This window comes from Bos mutus, chromosome 5, assembly GCF_027580195.1.
Source record: "Bos mutus isolate GX-2022 chromosome 5, NWIPB_WYAK_1.1, whole genome shotgun sequence".
NCBI lineage: Eukaryota > Metazoa > Chordata > Mammalia > Artiodactyla > Bovidae > Bos > Bos mutus.
In genome coordinates, this window is record NC_091621.1 from 15,455,195 (window position 1) to 15,473,851 (window position 18,657).

At 48.7% G+C, this 18,657-nt stretch overlaps 2 protein-coding genes across 7 annotated transcripts in view; one reads left to right on the forward strand and one right to left on the reverse strand.

Moving 5' to 3' along the window:
* RBMS2 (RNA binding motif single stranded interacting protein 2) overlaps positions 1-18,657 on the forward strand; it is an 83,944-nt gene that overhangs the window by 58,862 nt on the left and 6,425 nt on the right. The gene's annotated exons all lie outside the window — the stretch shown is intronic.
* Positions 331-18,657, reverse strand: part of BAZ2A (bromodomain adjacent to zinc finger domain 2A) — a 35,006-nt gene continuing 16,679 nt past the window's right edge. For 4 of the 6 annotated variants that reach the window (XM_070370418.1, XM_070370419.1, XM_070370417.1 and 1 more), the window contains 27 exons: positions 17,129-17,722; positions 16,078-16,263; positions 15,380-15,598; positions 14,485-14,934; positions 14,279-14,339; positions 12,913-13,021; positions 12,641-12,742; positions 12,265-12,475; positions 10,887-10,987; positions 10,534-10,599; positions 10,120-10,353; positions 9,730-9,984; positions 8,586-8,800; positions 8,223-8,297; positions 7,852-8,032; positions 7,693-7,752; positions 7,351-7,495; positions 6,168-6,820; positions 5,784-6,006; positions 5,526-5,681; positions 5,262-5,413; positions 4,785-5,074; positions 4,557-4,689; positions 4,305-4,451; positions 3,454-3,680; positions 3,196-3,339; positions 331-3,108 (listed from right to left, as the gene is read on the reverse strand). In XM_070370418.1, coding sequence (XP_070226519.1) covers positions 2,943-3,108; positions 3,196-3,339; positions 3,454-3,680; positions 4,305-4,451; positions 4,557-4,689; positions 4,785-5,074; positions 5,262-5,413; positions 5,526-5,681; positions 5,784-6,006; positions 6,168-6,820; positions 7,351-7,495; positions 7,693-7,752; positions 7,852-8,032; positions 8,223-8,297; positions 8,586-8,800; positions 9,730-9,984; positions 10,120-10,353; positions 10,534-10,599; positions 10,887-10,987; positions 12,265-12,475; positions 12,641-12,742; positions 12,913-13,021; positions 14,279-14,339; positions 14,485-14,934; positions 15,380-15,598; positions 16,078-16,263; positions 17,129-17,722 — 5,555 coding nt within the window. In that variant the 3' untranslated portion in view covers positions 331-2,942. Of the gene's footprint in view, positions 3,109-3,195; positions 3,340-3,453; positions 3,681-4,304; positions 4,452-4,556; positions 4,690-4,784; positions 5,075-5,261; positions 5,414-5,525; positions 5,682-5,783; positions 6,007-6,167; positions 6,821-7,350; positions 7,496-7,692; positions 7,753-7,851; positions 8,033-8,222; positions 8,298-8,585; positions 8,801-9,729; positions 9,985-10,119; positions 10,354-10,533; positions 10,600-10,886; positions 10,988-12,264; positions 12,476-12,640; positions 12,743-12,912; positions 13,022-14,278; positions 14,340-14,484; positions 14,935-15,379; positions 15,599-16,077; positions 16,264-16,890; positions 17,018-17,128; positions 17,723-18,657 lie in introns of those variants that run through there. The other 2 variants (XM_070370421.1, XM_070370422.1) reach the window with 2 other exon arrangements.

Below are 18,657 nucleotides of genomic sequence, written 5' to 3' on the forward strand. Positions count from 1 at the left end.
GAACACAGGTGGCAGCCTTAGAAAGCCAAGGCCATGCCTCACAAGGTAGGAACTCGGCACACTTGAATCCTTTGTTACAGCACCTCAGCCAGAAGCACCCGTTTCATTCACATAAACAGAAATTCTGCCTTGGATGCCCCCTGGAAAAGGAAGGGCCAAGCCTGGAGGTTCAGAGAGAAATGTTGACACTTAGGGGCACACTGCTCTCCTGCTTGCCGTCTTCTCCATCAAACCAGTCATATACTCACCCTGACACGACCCAGTTTTCCCCTTTAGGCAATTACAAGAACCTTTGTTGAAGGAAGATAAATACACGGAGTCTTTTGAGTCTCTATCAAATGTGGTTTTTATTCAACTGACAAGCACTTTTCTACAGCTGCACTTGTGGAACATCACATGGCAAAAAACAGGAGTTTTTTTTTATCTCTAGACTTTTTTTCCTTTTTTTACCTTATTAAAAATGAGATTGGTCCTAAAAATATAGAAAGAAATAAATTTAAATTCACAAAAAACTGTACATTATCAAAAAGTCACTAAAACACCACATTTGGTTATATAAAAAGTCAAGTCCCTTTTGTTGTAAAAGGAACGTGGAAATTTGTTGGTGTTGATGGTGTGGTTTCTTCCTGTTACCAGACTGATGGGAGAAGGGAAACAGAGGGGTAGGGGCGGGTTTTATTTACTTTTAAAACTTGCCTTCCCTATCAAATACTCTCGTCAAGAAGAGAAAATCCACCTAGCTCAAGGGGCAGTGAAGATGAGAAAGAAAAGTGAGAAATGGCCCCTTTGATCATGCCCTGTCCCACCCCCCCATCAACCCCCATTCCAAACTGAGGCTAGGACTCCACCCCACCTTCAGAGTGCCTGGTCCCTAGGGAAAGAGATGGAGCTGGGAGAGGAACACAGCAGGAACAATTGAAACTTCACTCCCCCGTCCATCTAACCTCCAACAGTAAAATTAATCTAGAACATTTTATACTGGGGAAAACTGCCGTGGGGAAAAAGAAGAGCCCCCAACTATAACAGTTCCAAATGCTTGACTAACACAAAGTTTGTTACAGAGCAGTTATTTAGATAAAATATAAATATTTATGCATAATATAAAGTCAATTCAAATATTCTTCAATCCACCTCTTATTTAAAAGCAAAAAAAAAAAAATCTCAAATAAAATTAAAAGTTCTGAGGTTTATATGACAGAAAAGGCGACTTTAGAAATAGGCTAGGGGTAGAAGGGGCATAAAGAAAGAAAGGGGTTGCCCCAGGACCTACACTGCCCCCACCCCCTTCAGTGGCAATTCAGTGCTGCTAGAAGTACAGGAATGCTCCCCCTCACCCGGCACCCCCTCTCCCACCAATGGAACATTTCTTGGGTGCCTCAGCTCTCTGCTTGGGCCAGCCAGCAGCCACCTCCCCAGTGCAAGTACCCGTAATCTCTGATGGGAGGGGCTCTGCTGAGCAGGAAAGCAGGGGGCCAGGGGCCCATGGCTATAGCTGGGAGTTAGCAGCTTTCCTCTGTTGGGGCTTAACTTGGGCATAGTCACATGTAGGGCAGTGGTGGACCCAGAGCCTCTCCTCCCTACTCATTTGTGCTCTGGGGTCTCTGCTACTGGGGAAGGGGTCCCAGGATGTAAAGGAGATAAGGGAAAGAGCACAACTAAACCCACAGAAGCTCATGGGATTAGGAAAAGATCCAGTTCTACCCCTCTCCCTGCAAAAGCTTAGGACTCAGAGCTACTGAAAGGAGAAGTTGTTCCTGCTAAAAGATTGCACAGTTTGAAGAGGCTGGAACAGAAATGACTGGGAGAGAGGGAAGAGACACAGCTTTGACCCAGAAAAACTGTTCCTGTGGTTTCCCAAAGACAAAGTGATAGTTTAAAACAATGAGAAAGGTGTCTCAATGGTTTGAAACAATGGGGAACAGATACTTGGGGAAAAAACTGAATGGATGCCACCAAAAACAGGGGCACAATCACATCCTCTCTCACTCACTCACACACCCATACACACCTCTCTCTCTGTCTCAGGCCAGTCGATTGCTACCTGGCCTCCATCTTGGGGTGTGCCCGAACTCAGCAGTAGTTGTCCCTGAGGAGTTCCCAAGAGGGAGGTTTGGGTAAGAGGTGGGGAAGGAGGCTGGAAGGCCCAGGGTCCAGGGTGCCTCCCTGCCCTCTCCCCAGTTTACTGAGTTTCAAAAAAGGCTAGAAACTCAGCATTTGAGGAGTATCCAACATTATAGAGGGGCTAGCTACTGGCAGGAAGATGAGGACAGAGAGAAAGACAGGGACCTCTGAACTTCTTTTTCCTTTGAAGGGAAAAATTTGGGGGAAGAGAAGGGAGGAACCCGTACACATAGTTTTACATTATTGGATGAGAGACAAATCTGAAGGGGAGAGGGGAGAGAGAAAGTGAGAAGCAGGGGAGGGACTGAACATGGAAGCAGCATGTTCAGGGCCCGGTGTCCGGCTCGACACACTTGGGAGTTAAGTCCACTTTACTGGCCGTCACTGCGGGTCCACACACAGTACAGAGTGTTTCTCGGTTTCACACATTCACTAGAACTATTGCTATTGTTAAATAGCCCCAGAATGCTGGGGCACGTACAAGGAAGGTGAGGAAGCTGGGAGGAGGAAGTAGGGGCTTCTTTCCTCCTCCTCTTATTTAATTAGGAAATAAAACAGAAAGGAAAAATTATTTTTTCTTTTTTGGCTTTCGGTCCAGAAGGACCTCATCTCTGCCCCTCTTATCTGAGGAACAAGAGGAGGAAAGGGAGAAAGGGTGTAAGGATAAGAAGATGTAGGGCGCTGCCAAGGGCAAGGTCAAAAATCAGGGTTCTCCCTCTGACTTGAGTCTGGACCCAGGGCAGCATCAGCAGGTGAGAATGGCAGGGTTTGTGTGGAGGGCAGGGGGCAATGCCACAGGGTGACTCCCCACCTCCCATGCCTCACAGATTGGCCTGTTTTCCCTGATAAAACTCCTCCCAGCGGCTCTCAAAGAAGCGGCGCATGATGTGTCCAGCCTTGCCCACTTCAGAATCATCTTCATTGAAAGTCTGGCAATTGTCAAAGACCAGCAGTGCATCAGCTGCAAACTCCTCTGAGCTGGTGTACCTGGGCAGGGGTGGAGACAGAGCTGTCAGCGGGGTACCAGCAATGGCAGTAACAGAAGAGCCAGGAGAGTCAATGACGTCTACTTACCCTCCCCGGAGCAGTCGCTCCCGCATGGTGGAAAAATCCATAGGGTTTTTGATGATCCGCCGGTACCCACTCACCAATCGTGGGTTCACAGGCTCCAGGAAAGGCCAAGCTGCATCATGGGACTCCATCTCCATCAAGATAATCCTATTATGAAACAGACAGTGATGATACATTCTCAGGAAGCAAACCACGGACCCCTCCTAGCCCTCTCCTCTGGAAAACGTAGAGCTGGTTGTCCCCAGAATTCACTCAACTCACTCGCAGAACGTGAGATCACTGTGATGGTTCCGCATGGAGACGCGCCGCCGCTTCGAGGGGGACAGCCCTTCCTCTGAGTACCGGGGCACTGCTGGGCTCTCTCGGCCCCTTGGTAGCAGCCGGCGGCGGCGGTTGTCACCCTCTGGGAAGGTCAGCACATAACCGCTTTTCCGCTTCTGGCCTCGTTTTGGGAAACCAGATTTCTGAGTCAATTCTCCTTCTACCTGCTGAGGATAAGAAAAAGGTGAAATCAGCCACAGCTGGAAATACATACTCTGCTTGCTCTCTACTTTATCACAATCCCTACTTGTCTGGGGGCCTCCCAAGTGGCACAAGTGGTAAAGAACTCACCTGCCAATGCAGGAGACGTGGGTTTGATCTCTGGGTCAGGAAGATGCCCTGGAGGAGGGCATGGCAACCCACTCCAGTATTCTTGCCTGGAGAATCCCATGGACAGAGGAGCCTGGCAGGCTATAGTCCACAGGATTGCAAAGAGTTGGACACGACTAAAGTGACTTAACATAGTACTACTTGTCTGAGTGTGATTGAGGTTTCAAAATACTTTCATGCGTAAGTCAGTCTGTGAATTTATTACTCACCGTTTTGGGTTATGTGAAAAAGCAAAGTATAATCACTCCCATTTTACAAGGAAAACAAGTAAGGTGGTAAAATTTAAGTGACTTGTGCAAAAAAGGACTGGAACCCAGGTCTCCTAGCACGTCATCTGGAACCTTTTCCCAGGAGAGATGGAAGGCATGGGAAGAATGATATTTTTAAGACTGGTGGTAAATGGGATGAGAAAGAAAACCTCTGACTTGCTCGGGAGTGGACTGAGAGAGCAGAAGACGTACCTGGGCCAGACAGACAGCACAGAACCAGTCTCCTTCTGGGACAGCCTCCATCTTGGGCCGAAGGCAGTAAATATGGCAGCCACGGTCACACCCATCACAAAGTAGAAGAAACTCATCGTTGTCACCCTTCCGGCAGACTAGACAGGTCTGGACCAGGGTTGTAAGGAGTCAGGGTGAGCCCTCAAGCCTCCCTGCCTGCCACTCACCCCACTCATCCCAGCTGCCATCTCTTCAGCTCCCCAGGCTTCTCACCACTTTGTTGACAGACTTCTCCCAGGCAATGGACCTCTCCAGCTGGCCCAGGCACAAGCAGACTTGGGCTGCGCTCCGGCATCGCTCTAGCGTTTGGCGCCAGGCCCGAACTCGAGGGGTGATCTCGTATGATCTGATTGGAGAAAGTGGTGATTTGGGGATGAGCAGCAGGATTTATTAAATTGATTCCTTCTCCCCAAGACCAAGAACTGGAGGGTGGGCACTCACATCTCTGTAGGCGTACACTGTGGGGCACTACTGGGCGTGCTGAGCAGGGCCTTCTCCAGCACAACCTCATGAGCTGGCCACAGGGGCTCCCGCAGGTACCGCCGCTCCACATTCTGCTCCAGGGCAGCAAGTCGCATCACTGCCAGGTCCAGGGGGTTGGTAGTTTTACGCTGGGGTGCCAGACCTTCCTTGCCTCGACCCCGCCAGGTGATATCCTCCTGGGAATCAGCTAGGTGCTCACAGTAGGCCAAGTCTTCACGAGTAGAGTCTGGGCTGGGACATGTCCAGCCCTGCAGGTGGGAGAGAGAAATAAAACTCATTATAAAAGAAGGACATTAAGCACAGAAAAAGATATGACCCATTTAGGGTCATGGGAGGTCACTTTGCAAAATGGGAACCCTAGGTTTTTCCTAACAGGGTATAAGAGATTAACACCCTCTCCTCAACAACCCCCTACCCAGTGCCAGCCCAGGGTACCCGAATCTGCAGATCAGACAGGATCACCCGCTGTTCCAGCTCCTCCACCCACTGAAGGACAGCCAGGTCTGTCTCATATGTCTTCTCTTTGGGGGTCCAGCTCACGATCCCTTCTTCAAAGGCAGGTAGCTGACTGGGCTCAAAGATGGGGTCTGAGAAGACAGAAGGCAGAGGGAAAAGCCCATCAGACTGTTCACCATCCACAGCAGCAGCTCAAAATTGACCTGGGCTCTTCAGCTCAGGCTGGTTAAGTATTTATTTTACCTGTTGAGGGCCGTAGGCAGACTTCCTGTAAGAAGTCCCTGTGCTTGTTTAGGTGTTTGTGAAGTGCTTTCTCTCGGATGCCTCGGGGGTGCAGGGCCTTGAGCGTGGCATCCAATGTCTCAGGATCTCGGATCCACCACCAGCCAGAGCGCATCTCTGTGAACAGTTTGTGTAATGTGGGCAACGGGAACTACGTGGTCCGCATCTGATGCCACTCCTACCTGTACTCTCGTTCCATCCCACCCCAGGGTCACTCACCAGGTGGGACAGGCTGGGCTGTCAGCTGGGTTAGATAGCGCTGCTCCATCTGTTTGAAGAACTTACTGGGAGGTCTCCCTCTTCGTTTTGGCTGTCCTTGCCCTGTGGGGCTCTGTGGTGTTTCTCCAGGATCTCCTGCTCGCCTTTTATGAGCCATGCCCAGCAAAGGAGTAGAAGAGAATGGCCCTGGAGAATAGGCGTTGGCAGCACTGGCTCTACTCACCTATGAATGAGATGAAACATAAGGTGATGAGGGTGTTTTCATGTTGACAGGATCCCAGTGGCCTCATCCCTTCCCCACAACCATGGCAACAGCCCACAGCCAGGCAATCTAGCCTGTGGCCAGATGAATATAAGTGCATACCACTAATTCTGGCTACTTACTGGCTTGGAAGAAGCAGGTAGCTGAGGGGAAAGAGTGGGCTGGTCCTCAGAAACTGCAGGGGGTGGTGTAGGGGCAGCATTGCAGGGCATCTGGGCTGAGAAATTAAACCAGGGAGCTTGAGAATCAGGGCTGGCTTCTGTCTCGTCAGGTTCTGGCTCCTCTGGGGCATGTGATGGGGCTGGGTCCAGTTTTCCGGGACTGCTATCAGGCGTGAGGACTGAGCTGCTCAGCAGGGAGCCATGGTTCTGAGTCTGGCTCAGCCAAGACAGGAAGGCTGACTGGCTGAGGTCATGCTGGCTCTGACCCAGAGACAATGGGGAGCCTTCTGGCTCCAGGAACCCATTATGAGTGTGAGGATGGGACTGAAGCTGGGGCTGGGCATGAGCCTGAAGCTGAGGATGGGACTGAGTCTCAGGCTGAAGCTGGGTCTGAGGCTCTTCTGAACCTTGACCCTTGGAATGAGATTTCAAGTGCCTAGGCTGCATAGAGCCAGGCTTAGTTTTCCGAGGTCGGCCTCGGGCCCGGGCAGGAGAACTGGCAGAGGTGCTGGAGCCAGCTAACTCCCTCTTCAGAGAGAAGGAGGCTGGGCTGGTTGTTGAATGGGTTTCCACTTTTAAGGAGTCAGTTTCCTGTTTTATCACATCCTCAGGAACTGTAAAGCAAAGGGAAGAGCATAAGACACACTGATACATAATGGGAAAGAAAGAGGGTGTACAAACACAGGACATATACTTTCTTTTTCTCTTGGACTTAATCCCCCACTTTTTGAGATTGCACTGGAAAATTCTTATATGGCAACCAGCATAGTATCTGCAAAAGAAAAACTATGTTCCCAAGTAATTATCATCAGCATAAACATAAGCTAACATTTATTGAGAACCAGCTATGTTACACGTTATTCTAAGTTATTATTCTATTAAGTTACTTTAATCCCCTCAATAGCCCTATGACATATACATTCTATTATTAATTCCATCTCACAAATGAAAACTGAAGCATATCGCTGGTAAATGGCAGAGCAGAAGGTAGGCAGTCTTACTCCAGAGCATACTGTGCTCTTAACCACAGTATGCTAAACTGACTGTCATACAATCAAAAAAGCCCAAGATGCTAGGTAGAGAAAAAGGAATTGCTTAACTTTTGTGAGCTGGGTCTCAACCCAGGGTCCTACGACACACCTACCTAAGCTTCCCTCTGTTCCTTCCACAAAGATACCAGTCAAGTAGGGCAACACCCAGTAGCGGCGTCTGTAGCGGTCCTGACCCAAGGAGACTGCTCGAAGCATCTGGGATGAGTGAAGCAGCTTTTTTCGAAAGAAGAGCTGACGCTGGGTAGGCAGTGGAAAAGGAAGATGAATGAAAAACACACTTCCAGGGTGACACTGGTGACTTCGTCCAGTATATGGGAGAAGGGCATGGCTCTCAGCTTCCCTATAAAATTGATACCATCTAGGCCTAACTCATAAGGTAACCAATTCCCACCCAGCCCCTATCTCCAGCTCCTGGGAGGCTAGAAGCACAGTACCTTGCTCAGTTTTTCTATCTGGCGCTCTAGCTCTGGGATGCTAGATGCTGTGATATCAACCTGGAGAAGAAACGAGACACCGAGAAAAAGGGAATCATCAGATTCAAGAGAAAGAAAGAATGTTTTCCACCTCCCACTTTCCTTGGTCTGGGCTAGTACCTCTCCATCCCTTCGACCCCTACGGCCATGGACAGCAGCTGCAGTCTCTTCCTCTTCCTCCTCTTCCATGCCACTGGTCTCCTCCATGATCCGAGAACTGCGCCTCCGCCCCAGGCCTTCCTCTGGCCCCTGTAGCTCTACCTCAGGTCGCCCCGTTCGCTTGGCCAAAGCAGTTTTCAATCTTGACACACACAGTTTAAGGGAAACTGTGGTGAGGAACACGATACCGCCACAAAAGGATCACCTTTAATCTAAGCCATCCTGGGCCCTGGACTGGTCTCAACCCCAGGAGAGGGGCTAAGGACACCAAGTTCCAAACACAAGTCCTGGGCATGCTTCACCCTGTCCCCTTCTCTCTGTCCTGTCCTTACCTCCGCAGCCTGCCTTCAACAATCCACTTGTTTTTCCTGTAGCTGGACATACTCTCTAGAGTCTTGTCAATCTCACTGCAGGGAAACAGGGAATAGTATTTTGAGGGAGAAGTGGCAACACACACACAAAAGAAGGGAGGTTCAAGGGTAAAAGGAGTTTCATCCTAGAACCTAGACTGGATGAATGGCAGAGTAAGGCTCGGACTCGCCAGGGAAGGAAAATCAGATTCAGTCCCAGGTCATCCCAGCATGCCCAGAGCATGGCAGTACACACACATCACCCAGGATTTCTAGATGGCTAAACCCTCCCTTATCCCAGTCTGACCAAGGCACATAATAACCATCCCCACCCCAGCCCCTCACTTGATGATGAGGGTGGAGCCATTGAGCTCATGCACAAGGAAGGCCAGAACAGCAGCCTTCTGTTGGGGTGGCTGGGCTTGAAAAGGCTGGGTGCGCAGGCTGTCACAGAGGGCTGGCTCCACTCCATATGCCATGAGGAAGCAGCGCAGGATCTCAGACACATTGTCTCTTGTTAGTGGGATCTCGGACACCTTCTCCCCCAAGATCTTTAAGGACTGTTTGGAGGAGAACATAATAGGAGTTAAGAGAGAAAGAGGAGCAACTCAAGTCAATCTGGAATAGGAAAGTAGGAGAGAACTATAGAGTTAAGATAGAAAAAGGAAAGTTGCTAGGGTAAGATGAGAGAAGAAAAAGGACAGGTACAAAAGAAAAGAAGTATATTAAAGGAAAATGAATAAAATAAAGCAGAGGGAGGTCAGAAAGAAAAACAAAAAATAGAGGAAAACAAAAATAGGAAGAAACTACAGATCTTCCTCCACTTGTCCCTAGAGAGAATAATGGAGAATCAGGACCTAAAATCATAAAGCAATGAGAAATAACCTAAGAAAAAAGGCAGTAAATTACCAGGCATAGCATGTAGTATGCATATCTTCCTCAATTTATGATGGGATCATGTCCCAAAAAATCCATCATAAACTGAAAATATTGTGAAAATGCATTTAATACACCTAATCTACAGAACATGACCGCTTAGCCAACCCTACTTTAAACATGCTCAGAACATTTAAATTAGCCTAGAGGAAGGCAAAATCATCATTTAACACAAATCCACTTAATAAAATGCTGAATATCTCACACAATCTACTGCATACTGTATTGAAAGTGAGGAACAGAATGGCTGCAAAAGTGACATGCATGGCTGACTCGCTGCCCAGCACCTTGAGAGTGTACTATTGCATTTCTCCAGTCCAGGAAAAGATCAAAATCAAAACCTTAAGTACCTCTACTGAAGGCCTATCACTCTTGAACCACTGTAGAGTTGAAAAATTGTAAGTCAAACCACTCTTATTTGGGGACCATTTGTGTATCTCCCTTTACTTGTCCTGATCACTTTGGAAGGGGCTTTCATGTGCTCAACTCAAAAGAGAAAGCCAAACTGAGAAAAGCACGGATCCGAAGCCCCTGACCCCAGGAAGGGCCTCACCTGACAATAGGAGGGCAGGCCAGGGTCACAGAGAGCTGCTCTCAGGAGTCGCACCAGGAGATCCTGCACCTCGCCCAAGCTGTCGCCTTGACACAGGAGCCCCTCCTGCAGGACCCCCAGACTAGGGACATCTTTGGCAGGGTCAAAGCCCAGCACCTTGCCGAAGCTGTGCAGGAACTCCACAATGGTCAAGCAGTCTGAGAAGGCCCCACTAGGCAGGATCAGACCAGGGATGCGTGAGAAGTCAGGCAGCGGCTGTAGGGATAAAAGTGGTAGGTGTTCTGTCAAACACATGGGAAGGCAACAGTCTGGGTATCTAGGAGGCTCCTCCTGTAACAGAAGTGTCTTCATGGGCGGCCCCTCCAGGACCTGCTGTTCTCCCCTCACTACCTGGTGGTCAGTCAGACACATGTCCTCTGTGGGCTTCTTCATCTCCTCCAAGATCATCTGCTGCCTCTGCCGCTCCTCCAAGCGCCTCTGTGTGGCCAGCACTTTATCTGCTTTACCCGTTGGCTTGGTCTTGGCCACCTCCTCCTTTTCCTTCATTTTTACCTTCTCCTTCTTCTCCCTCTTGACTTTTTCCTTCAGTTTTTCCTGCTTTGTTTTTACCTTCTCCTTCTCAGCCTACCCACCCAAGAGAGAGAGGAATCAAGAGTGCCATGAAGATTCAAATCACCACCCTTCCCTGGTCCCCTCCTCCCCACCTTATACCCAGAAACATGACTATAAAACATGACCAACTCACATGTCTTGCAAAATCAGTTTGGTGACTTCAAAGTTATGCCTGTGCATATAAGTACCTACCTTGGATTTCTTCTTGGCTTCCTTCTGCTTTAAGCTCTTGGTCTCTTGTTTCCTCTTGTTTTTGGCCTGTAAACCATAAAGGAAGTCATTTCTTCTCAAACTCTGAAAGCATCACTGCTTGGGCTAGGATTCAAAAACAAACAAGGAAACAAACAAGGATGCTGGGGAGAAGAGCTGAGACATGGGATGAGAGGCTGGCAATGGATCAATTCTTTCACCCTGGAGATGTCCACATTATTTTTGAACAAGCCAAATTCTCTAAATGGCAGGTGGCAGGCGTGGGAGATAGAAAAGAAGACAGAGCAGCTGTAGGAGAAGTGAACCTGCTGTGGAATCTTGCTGATGTCCCTCACCTGCCCTTGGTTAGTAGTCTGACACTCTCCCCGCTGCACCTTCTGCTTTATCTTCTTCTTGATTTTACACATCTTTGCTTTATCCTCCTCATTCAGTGTTTCTGTGAGAGCAAAAAGAAAAATGAAGAGTGAGGCAGGCAGACCAATCTCCAGCATCCAGACCAGCACACGCCGGTCACAAAGCTGGCCTCCAAACAGCTCCCTGAAGAAACTAGATGCCTGTCTTTTTTTTTTAAAGTATACATAAAACGCTGGGAGAAAAAAATGTACAAGAGGAACCTCCTGTGGAGGTAACACAAATGGCATCTTGTGCCCAGAAGCACCAGCCTCTGGAATTTAGATGGCTTTAGAAAGGGTCCTGGAGGCCAGAACAGCAAAGTAGCCTCAGAGACTGTCCCTCCCCCAGGCTGCCTGACAGGCTGATTTTAGAACTAAGCAAGGAAACAGAAAAACTGCCAGAGAAAGCAGGTGGTCTTGAGTTGGAAGCACCAATTAAGGAAAAATGTGACAGAAAGGAAGGGACCAGATAATGGACACTTTAGTAGAATCCTATCAAATCTGACACAGTTATTGCCTATGTTCAGCTCCTATGTCTTGCTCCATTAAGATATCTGAATTTCTTCTCCTTTGGAAGACTATATTGAGATGTGATTCTGCAGACAACAGTGTTTTAGAACTGATGTTTTTGATACGATAGTACCTATCCTATTCTGGCATAGAAATACTACCACTACTACATCTGTGCAGCAACCCTCTAAGTTTAGATACTATCTGCAGATGAACCACTATGAGGCTTTACTTGCTCCAGGTCATACAGTCAGAATCTGGCAGAGCTGGAATTCTGAATAAGAGATACTTGATTCCAAATTCTTTCACATTCTTCATACTATATAAGGTAAGTGCAATATTTACTGAAAAATTATAGACATTTCCTACCTATCCATCCCACTAAAGCAGTACCAATTATCTTTTGGATTCAGATATGAATTCTGAACCTCTATGATGGTGGCAAATGAATGTTTACACAAGACAAGCAAGACCAGTAAGATAAGTAAGAAGCTAAAAGATGGTAAGAAAGGACATGAAAAACCTTCTCCTCTCATAATTATTCCTGGGACACCACCCCCACCTCCCCGCACAAGACTCCACTAAAGAGAAACTCAAGAAAGGAACTGGTTGTTTTAAAAAAAAAAAAAAAAAAACACCACAAAAGTGCTAGGACCCTGATGCTGCTTTCCAGAGAGGGGAAGGTAATTCAGATTCATTCCATCCAGATGTCAGTCACACTCCTGGGAAACCCAGGCATTAACCAATTCATCAACATTTCAGATACCTCAGAGATTGAGAAGAATTCCCAAGTTAAGAAACATCACGGTACCTTGGGCCTCCAGTTTCTTTAGGAGGCGGGTGTCTGTCTTATTCAACAGCTCAGTGATTTTGACCTTGGGTGGCCGACCTCGGCCCCGTTTCACCTTGGGGACTTCCTTGGTCTTGGCCTTCTCAGTGTTTCGAGGTCGGCCCCGTTTCCCAGTAATTGCCTGAATCCTGGATGGGATCTCCTCTGCTGAGAGCTGTACCCACTGCAAGCCCTGAGGTAAGAAGGAAGACATTGTTACAATTGAAGTTCATGCAAGCCACCAGAACCTCTGAACCATTGGATGCCTGAGAATCTCCAAATCCCAGGAGGAAGCTGCAGCTTGTACACCAACCCCTCCTCATATTTAAAAAAGTGTATTTAACCCTTGGGTGTGCACCTCTGGTGTGTCTCTCTCTTCAAAGAAATCACCAACAGGCATACGGGGACTGAAGCTGAAGTGCTCCCGACGGACATTGTGTACCACGTTGCGGCTCAGGTACTACAAGGAGGAGGTAAAGTGGCGTCAGTGAAGTTACAGTCCTACCATGCCCTCTGGCCAGCAATAACACAAGCAGAACAAGCCTCAGAGCAGACAATGCCAGACTGTTGCCACTGGGCCCAAAAAAGGAGTCTGTGCTTTCCTACAAGAGTCCACGAAAGCTCCATTACCTTGATCACTTCCGGGAACTGTTTCATCCTCTTCCCACAAGGGCCGTAATACCAGGTCTCCCCCTGCCATCGGTGACTGCCCTTCTTGATGCGCACCTCTCTCCGCCATCTGCCAGAGAAACACACGGGCCCTGCCGCCAGGTCACACCCCTACCCACTCTTAAGCCACCCAGAAGCCAACCCCACTAAGCAGATAGCCCTCCCCACACCTATCTCACTGGAACTGCATGTAGATGCAGAGGCACAAGACTTCCCTGGTGGCTCAGACGGTAAAGTGTCTGCCTACAGTGCAGGAGACCCAGGTTCAATCCCTGGGTCAAGAAGATCCTCTGGAGAAGGAAATGGCACCCCACTCCAGTACTCTTGCCTGGAAAATCCCATGGATGGAGGAGCCTGGTAGGCTGCAGTCCATGGGGTGGCAAAGAGTCAGACACAACTGAGTGACTTCACTTTCACTTTTTCTGAGACACAAGCTTGGCCAGAAGGCAGGCCTGAGCCTCAAGCCCCTCAGTGCCTCAGGGGAAAGCAACACACCACACTGCACAAGCCCAGGAAGACCTCCACCCGTCCCCTTCCAAAGTCAGCCAGAGGAGCAGCCAGAAACCCCCCCTAATGCCATTCAGGACAAATTACTGGGCTTCCAGCAGAGACCTAAGAGAATAAAGGCAGAAATGACAGAGGGTAGGGAGGCAAGCAGAAGAACACACTCACTGCCGACTCCATGAAATGACTCCGTAGAGGCCAGGGTTTAGTAAGGAACTCTGTGTTCTGAGCAACAGATTATTCTAAGACTAAGCCTTATCTTTCTCTCAAAACTTAAAGCAGAACTCAGACTTGGTGACCACAAGTAGCCTAGAGGGGTGGGGGTGGGGAAGATCAGGAAGGCAGTTATTCCTACAAAGCCCTTGGTGTTAGCTGGCTTGTTCATTCTGGTCACATACTGTTCCTGCCCTTAGAGTGCATTAAAAAAAAAAAAAAAATCCTGATTCATGGGGATGAAGCCACTCCCCATTCACTGCTATTCCTTCTCCAAACATATAGGACAAATTAACTCATTTGGACACCTGAACCCCAGACCCACCAGCTGAATTTGGAAAAGATAACAGCACTAGCCCCTCGAGGAAAAAACTAAGTGGCCACAAAATGAGGAAAGAATGGGTGAGGGAAGGAAGACCGCGACAAAGGAAGAAAGCAAGCCTAAGAATCTCATGCCCAGAAACATTATCATTGCAGATAACTATCCTTTAACCTATTCTTGTCTAGTCCATTCCTCCCCCATCTCAGATGAGAGTTCCCTTCCCTTCTTCCTAGAATTATTCATTAAATGTGTCAAAGGTCAACACATGTAACAAATTAGAGCATTTACCCATGTTGGAGGGGAAGACGAACTTCTTCTGGGGTAGCAATACGTCTCCTCAGGACATCACCTGGGGGAGGAAGACAGGGATACCCAAGTTAAGAGGTCAAGCAAAATACTGAAACAACAGGTCAGTGAGAAGGAGCTAAATGCTAAATGAGACAGATACATTTCCCTGGAACCAGTCAGGGGTGGAACAGAATCTAGAGACTCACCGCTACCAGAGGGAGGGACTCCTTCTACAGTGGTGTCTTCCAGGTCAGCAGTTGTTTCAGGGACGCTGCTGATATCCTTGTCTGCTGGGGAGACTGTCGGAAAGACAGCTGCCGGGGAAGCTGCAGGGGAGGCTTTTGGGGAGGTCACTGGGGAGGCTGTCAAGGAGACTTCGGAGGAGACTGGTGGGAGGGCTGCTGAGGAGGCTGGAGAGACCTCTGGGAAGGCTGCTGGGGAGATGGCTGGGGAAATTTCTGGAGAGGCTGCTGGAGACACTGGCAGGGAGACTGCTGAGGAGGCTGTTGGTGAGACTGCTGGCGAGGTTGCTGGATGTAGCTGAATAGTGGATGACTGGTCAGGGGCTGGCTGGGTCAGAGGTGGGAAGTCTGAAGCCTGAGTCTCCATTTCTTCCTGTTCTGCATCACTACCATTATTCAGGTCAAAGCTATTATCTAGAATACAAAGGGACAGGATGGATAAAGGAAAAATGACCCTATAAAATAAGAGAATCTACTCAGACAAACCTGGACTAAGTTAAGCAAGGTTACTTCAAGGGCTTTCCCCTAGGATAGGAAAAAGAGAAGCAGCCTTTGGCTGTCCTCCCCTATCATTCATGAAGGTTAAAGGGCAAAACTGCTGCTGCTCTCACTGTGTGAATACCTTTCACCTGGAGCCAATAAAGGCCTCTGGGTTCCTTTCTCCTGCAAACTCCAAGTCTTACCCCACAAGTTCTTTTGGGCACAGAGAAGAAGTCAGAATGCCTTTTTTCAGTCCCACCATACACCATCCCATGACCCCTTAGCTCCCAGCAAAGTGTTCTCATAGATCTCCCAGCCCTAAGGCCTGTACTTTCACCTTTTCCTAGGTCAAGGACTTTGTCTAGCTTTTCTCACTCACCTTGCAGAACAGACTCCCCGAGGACAGGTGGAGAGGTGGGGCTGGCAAAAATAGAGGCTGAAGTTTGACTGTCATCTGCCAGGAGACTGAAGGCAGTGGCATTATTGAGGGAAGGGCAATCAAGGGCAGATATTACAGGGCTGTCCTCCAGAGGCAGCTTGTCCTCTGCACCCATCAGCTCCGTGTCATCTATACCGTAGAGTCCTCCACTCACTGGCTCTTTAAGGGTAGAAAATCAGCAAGTGAGATTTAAGAAATATTAGTGTGAAAATATCCAATTCTAGTTCCTACAGGGTGAAGGTTCTTTCTAGTATTAGGGAAGGAAAGGCAATGGTTCTATTAACCCATAGACCAACACCAAATTCTAGTATCTATCATAAAACAGTGTGGTAAAAGGTAATGTTTTCTTTCCAGTTAGTGAGAACCCAAATAGCCCAACTGTGTTGTAAGAAGTCCCTATCCAGGGCTCCTGGCCAAAAGGAACACTGGGAGAGAACGTGGGAAATGATCCAATTCAGCTCAGAGTGCAATTGGCACAGTCAGGCCAGTGGCATGAAACTGTGATCTGCCAGGATCATCTGGGGGCCCCAGGGGCCCAAATTCCCAAATACTTTCCCTGGCTTACTATCTCTTCTAGGTGGTATAAGTCAGTTACCCTCTGCATGGATACGTTGAAGGGAGTCAATCTCCAAGCCTACCCGGTGCCAGAGTGTTGAAGGGCTCAAGAGAGACTTCACTGAGGATTGGAGTGTCTTCCAGTTGATCAGGAAGATGTGAAGGATCATCTAAGCAGCTCACTGTGGGATCAGGGACCAAGACTGAGACCTCCTGGTGTAATGATTCCACAGAAGGGACGGAGCCGTTGTAGCCACACATCTTTAGTTCTAGGATACCCCAGGAGAAGGCAAAAGTCAAAGTCAGTGCCTTCAACGGGTTCAGTCAGCTATAGTAGGCAATCTTTGCTAGAGGGACAGATGATCATTCTTTCAACATTTATGGGTGCCAGTTCTATGTTGGGTACCGAAAATACCAAGAACTTTGATTAAACAAAGATGTGTAAGATCTTACAGCAGATAAAAAGGGAAAAGAAGAGTGGGGTCTGAGACAAGAACCCATCATGTTTTCAGCTATTTTCCCCCATTCAGTGGGAACAGGTGTTAGAGAAAACATCCTGTGACTTTACAGGGTGGTCATCCCTTGTACTTGGAATCAATAGCAAATTATATTCTGAGGGAAAAGATGAGAGGGACTGCACATGCACCAATGCTAAGAACAACAAAAAAGAAAGGAGACTGAGTAGACAAGAATGGTATGCTCTGCCTATTCCTTCCCTCCTTCATGTGCCAATCACTACTTAGGGCTCAGCCCACTTTAGCAGCCAGTCTGGCTCTGCCACAGTCAAATCAAATTGGCCTCTTTGCCTCTTGCTGATGCTCCAACCCCTTCCTATATCTTAGAAGAAGCCTTTCTTGATGCAGGGTGTCTGTTGGGGCTGTTTCGGGCTCGCCCACCTGCCCTCTCCAGGCCAGCAGCTCTGCATGAGCTTGAAATAATTTGCACTCCCACTCTCGAGCTGGTGCTGCTGCCACAAAAACACCAGCCACTTGGCTCTGCTAATCACCAACATGCAAATCAGCCTCCACTGCAGAGAGCTGGAAAGACAAGTTTTCCTCACCTCAAAAAGCCACTGCCCCCGACAGCCCCATTTTCCCTCTCCCAACCCAGCTCATGGACCCACATGAGTTATACCTGGCTGCTCTTCTTCCAGCTCCAGGCTGCCTACTAAGCCAGCACCATTCTCTGTCACGACGGAAGTAAGTTCCTTTTCTGCTGCCTCATCAGGATGGATACCGCTGCCTACCTCCTGGGAGGGTGCAAAGGTCTGGATGCTGGATCCCAACATAGGAGAAGTCTGTGGGGAGGTGAAAAAACTAGGGGGTCCATTGGGCATCACCTCAAAATTCTGGTCGGGAAAGGAATCATAGAGTTCCTGTGAATCGAAGTTAAGCCCCATGGGACTCTGGGTACCGTTGGCCCAGAACTCTTGGCTCCCAGCCCGAAGGTTAGTGTTGTGACTTGGGGATGAAGGTTGCCGGCTGCCCCCAAGGATGCCGTTGAGTGGGTACTGTCCCCCCGAGAACTGGGAGAGAAGGGGTGGGTCCTTGAGGTTGCTGCCAGGATTGGCAGATGGGTACTGTGAGTAGTTCCAGAGACAGTCGTAGGCCACGTTGGGGTGATGGAGGTGTGAGGTGCTGGAGGAGTGGGGAGCAGAGTTCAAAATCCCTGAAGTAGTAGTGTGAGATACAGTAGATAAGCCATTAACATTCACATCCCCATTCAAACCTGGCAGAGAAGGAGGGAAAAGGGTCAGTTTCAGATATGTATGCAAGTAACAATACCAATTCTTCTAAAGGAACAGCACTGACTAGAAAAAGTAAAGGTGAAGGGGTGGGGGATTCCCCCTCTACTATATTTACAGTTTTTTGGTCTCCAGGGAACACCAAACCCAGATGCTCCTGGATGTAAGCTTAGCAACTGCAGCTGAGGCTGCTGAGTAGGGGGTTGGGGAACTCTCCCGGCCTACTACAGAAACGACCAGCAGGGAGATGGCTGCTGCTGACGCTCAGGGCTTTTTAATTTTTTTTTCTTTTCTAAATGAAACTGTTTGCAGAATCCCTACAGTGACTTGCATTCTTCCCCACCCTCATTCCCTGGAGGAATTCTTCCCTTGGAGTGGCATGACTGAATTCTCCATTTCCCTTCCCCCGCCCCCCTGCCTTTCCCAGTGCCTGTTTGGCCCCACGGTGGCACCAGAAGGGACAGCCTCCACCTCACTGGCACATGCAGATCCAGCACTTTGTGCTGGGCTAAGAATAGAATCTGCAGTCACCACAGCAGCAAGATCCCAGCTCAGAAGAGACTGGACTTGGCCCCTCCCCATAGGCACTGTACCCCACAGGGTAATAGGCACCGAGGGGAATCTCTGCATGACCAGTACTGCAGACTTCAGCTTTCAACACCCATGGCAGCCTCTGGACTGGAGGGCAACCGAATAAAAGAAACCAAAATACTAAGGAAGCTTCAGGGGAGGTGGGGGAGTTTCTATCTGCAACCCTCTGGTTGAAGAGAGGAGGGAGTGGTGGTTAAGCATAAGCCTGGGGCAGTATTTTTCTGCTGCAAGGAAGCAGGGACGCATTTGAGCTCCCCCTGCTTCCAAGCATAAAGTACCTGACTGAAACCAAGGCAAGAGTAGAGAGGTACTTGGCAGAGCCACTGCT